The sequence below is a fragment of the Condylura cristata genome, unplaced genomic scaffold (genome assembly GCF_000260355.1).
Source record: "Condylura cristata isolate star-nosed mole 26May11 unplaced genomic scaffold, ConCri1.0 scaffold00034, whole genome shotgun sequence".
In the NCBI taxonomy this organism is placed as follows: Eukaryota; Metazoa; Chordata; class Mammalia; order Eulipotyphla; family Talpidae; genus Condylura; species Condylura cristata.
The window spans coordinates 1788273-1789965 of NW_004567135.1; the positions used below are offsets into that span (position 1 = coordinate 1788273).

Consider the following 1693-nt stretch of genomic DNA (forward strand, 5'->3'; position numbering starts at 1 on the left):
ACCCCGGTTCTGTAAGCACAAATAAATGTTAAAAAAAAAGAGGCACAAGAAATGCAGAATAAGCTATAGTTCCAAAACTCGTTAGGAGCCTCTGAGAAACACCCCTCGCCCGCTACTTGAAGCCCACAAACCCCGCGCAGGCCCCCCGCGGCGTCTCAGCCCGCGTCGGCGCGCCCCGGTGCTCAGGGCGGACGGGGCCTCACCGCCGCCTTGTCTGCCCCTCTCTGCTGGCAGACGACTTCCCCAAGCCCCAGATCACGGTTCAGCCGGAGACCCAGTCGGCCATCAAAGGCTCCAACTTGAGTTTCGTCTGCTCGGCCGCCAGCAGCAGCGATTCCCCAATGACTTTTGCTTGGAAAAAAGACAACGAGCTTCTGCACGACGCGGAGATGGAGAACTACGCGCACCTGCGGGCGCGTGGCGGCGAGGTGATGGAGTACACCACCGTCCTGAGGCTCCGCCGCGTGGCGTTCGCCAGCGAGGGCAGGTACCAGTGCGTCATCTCCAACCACTTTGGCTCGTCCTACTCGGTCAAAGCCAAGCTTACCGTGAACAGTACGTGGTTCCATTTCCTTTTGCCCTTACGATGCCTGTGGTGTGCCTGCTCGCCCTCACGCCCGCGCGCCTAACCCCCGCCTCCCCGCCCCTCTCCTGCTTCCGCTCACACCGTGTTGCTGTTGCTCCCCGCGGCCCTCGGGCAGCCCGCATGGCGTGGTCATAGAGCCGGCGGCCAGTGCTGGTCAGTCTCCCGCCTGTGAGCGGGTCTGGGCCTGAATCCCCCCGTGCGCCTCTGGCCGTGTGACCCCTGGTGCCTCGGGGCACCTGTCCATTGGGGATAAGGTTGCTGCCTCCTAGAGACAGGGCCGATATTCAAGGAAACAACGTGCGGAACGCACTGAGGAGCAAAGGAAGCGGTCAGCAACTGCAGTAACAGGAGAGCCACTGCTGGCGAAGCCGCTCCTCGGTCTGTGGGCCGGTGAGCGTCGGTCAGCAGGGCCCTCGGCGCTGTGTGGCCTGTTTCTTCCACGGTAAAGATTTCGGCCTTGGTCGGTTCACGCATTCGCTCGGCCGGCGCCGCTGAGGCCTCACGCCGTAACTGGCAGCTCAGCTGTAGGCAGGGCCCCCCCTGGAGGCGAAGGCGTGAAAGCACACACTGTGAAGCGAGCGCTTCCCTCCCCCGCGGGGCCTCCGTCTCCCCGCCGCTCCCCCCAGCAGCGCGTCTCGGGGACCGAGCCCCCGCTCTGTCGCTGGGGCCCCTCTGGCCTCCTGTGTGTGTAAGTGAATCGCGTCTTCGGGCACAAACGGCAGACTGAGCGCGCCCCGAGCGGCGGGCTGACGCCGGGTGCGCTGTCCGCTTCCAGTGCTTCCGTCCTTCACCAAGACGCCCATGGACCTCACCGTGCGCGCGGGGGCCACGGCCCGCCTGGAGTGCGCCGCCCTGGGCCACCCCGCCCCGCAGATCGCCTGGCAGAAGGACGGGGGCACGGACTTCCCGGCCGCCAGGGAGCGGCGCATGCACGTGATGCCGGAGGACGACGTGTTCTTCATCGTGGACGTGAAGATCGAGGACATCGGCGTGTACAGCTGCACCGCTCAGAACAGCGCGGGGAGCATCTCTGCCAACGCCACGCTGACCGTGCTGGGTGAGTGGCCGGCTCCGCGTTCGTGGCGATGGGGCGGCCAGGCGCTGGGC

The 1693-nt window shown here is 65.7% G+C and overlaps 1 protein-coding gene across 1 annotated transcript in view; it reads left to right on the forward strand.

Moving 5' to 3' along the window:
• Positions 1–1693, forward strand: part of LRIG3 (leucine-rich repeats and immunoglobulin-like domains 3) — a 29205-nt gene that overhangs the window by 22959 nt on the left and 4553 nt on the right. Inside the window, exons 13-14 of the mRNA XM_012732272.1 lie at positions 235–555; positions 1362–1643. Of these exons, the coding sequence (XP_012587726.1) occupies positions 235–555; positions 1362–1643 (603 nt within the window). The remainder of the gene's footprint in view (positions 1–234; positions 556–1361; positions 1644–1693) is intronic.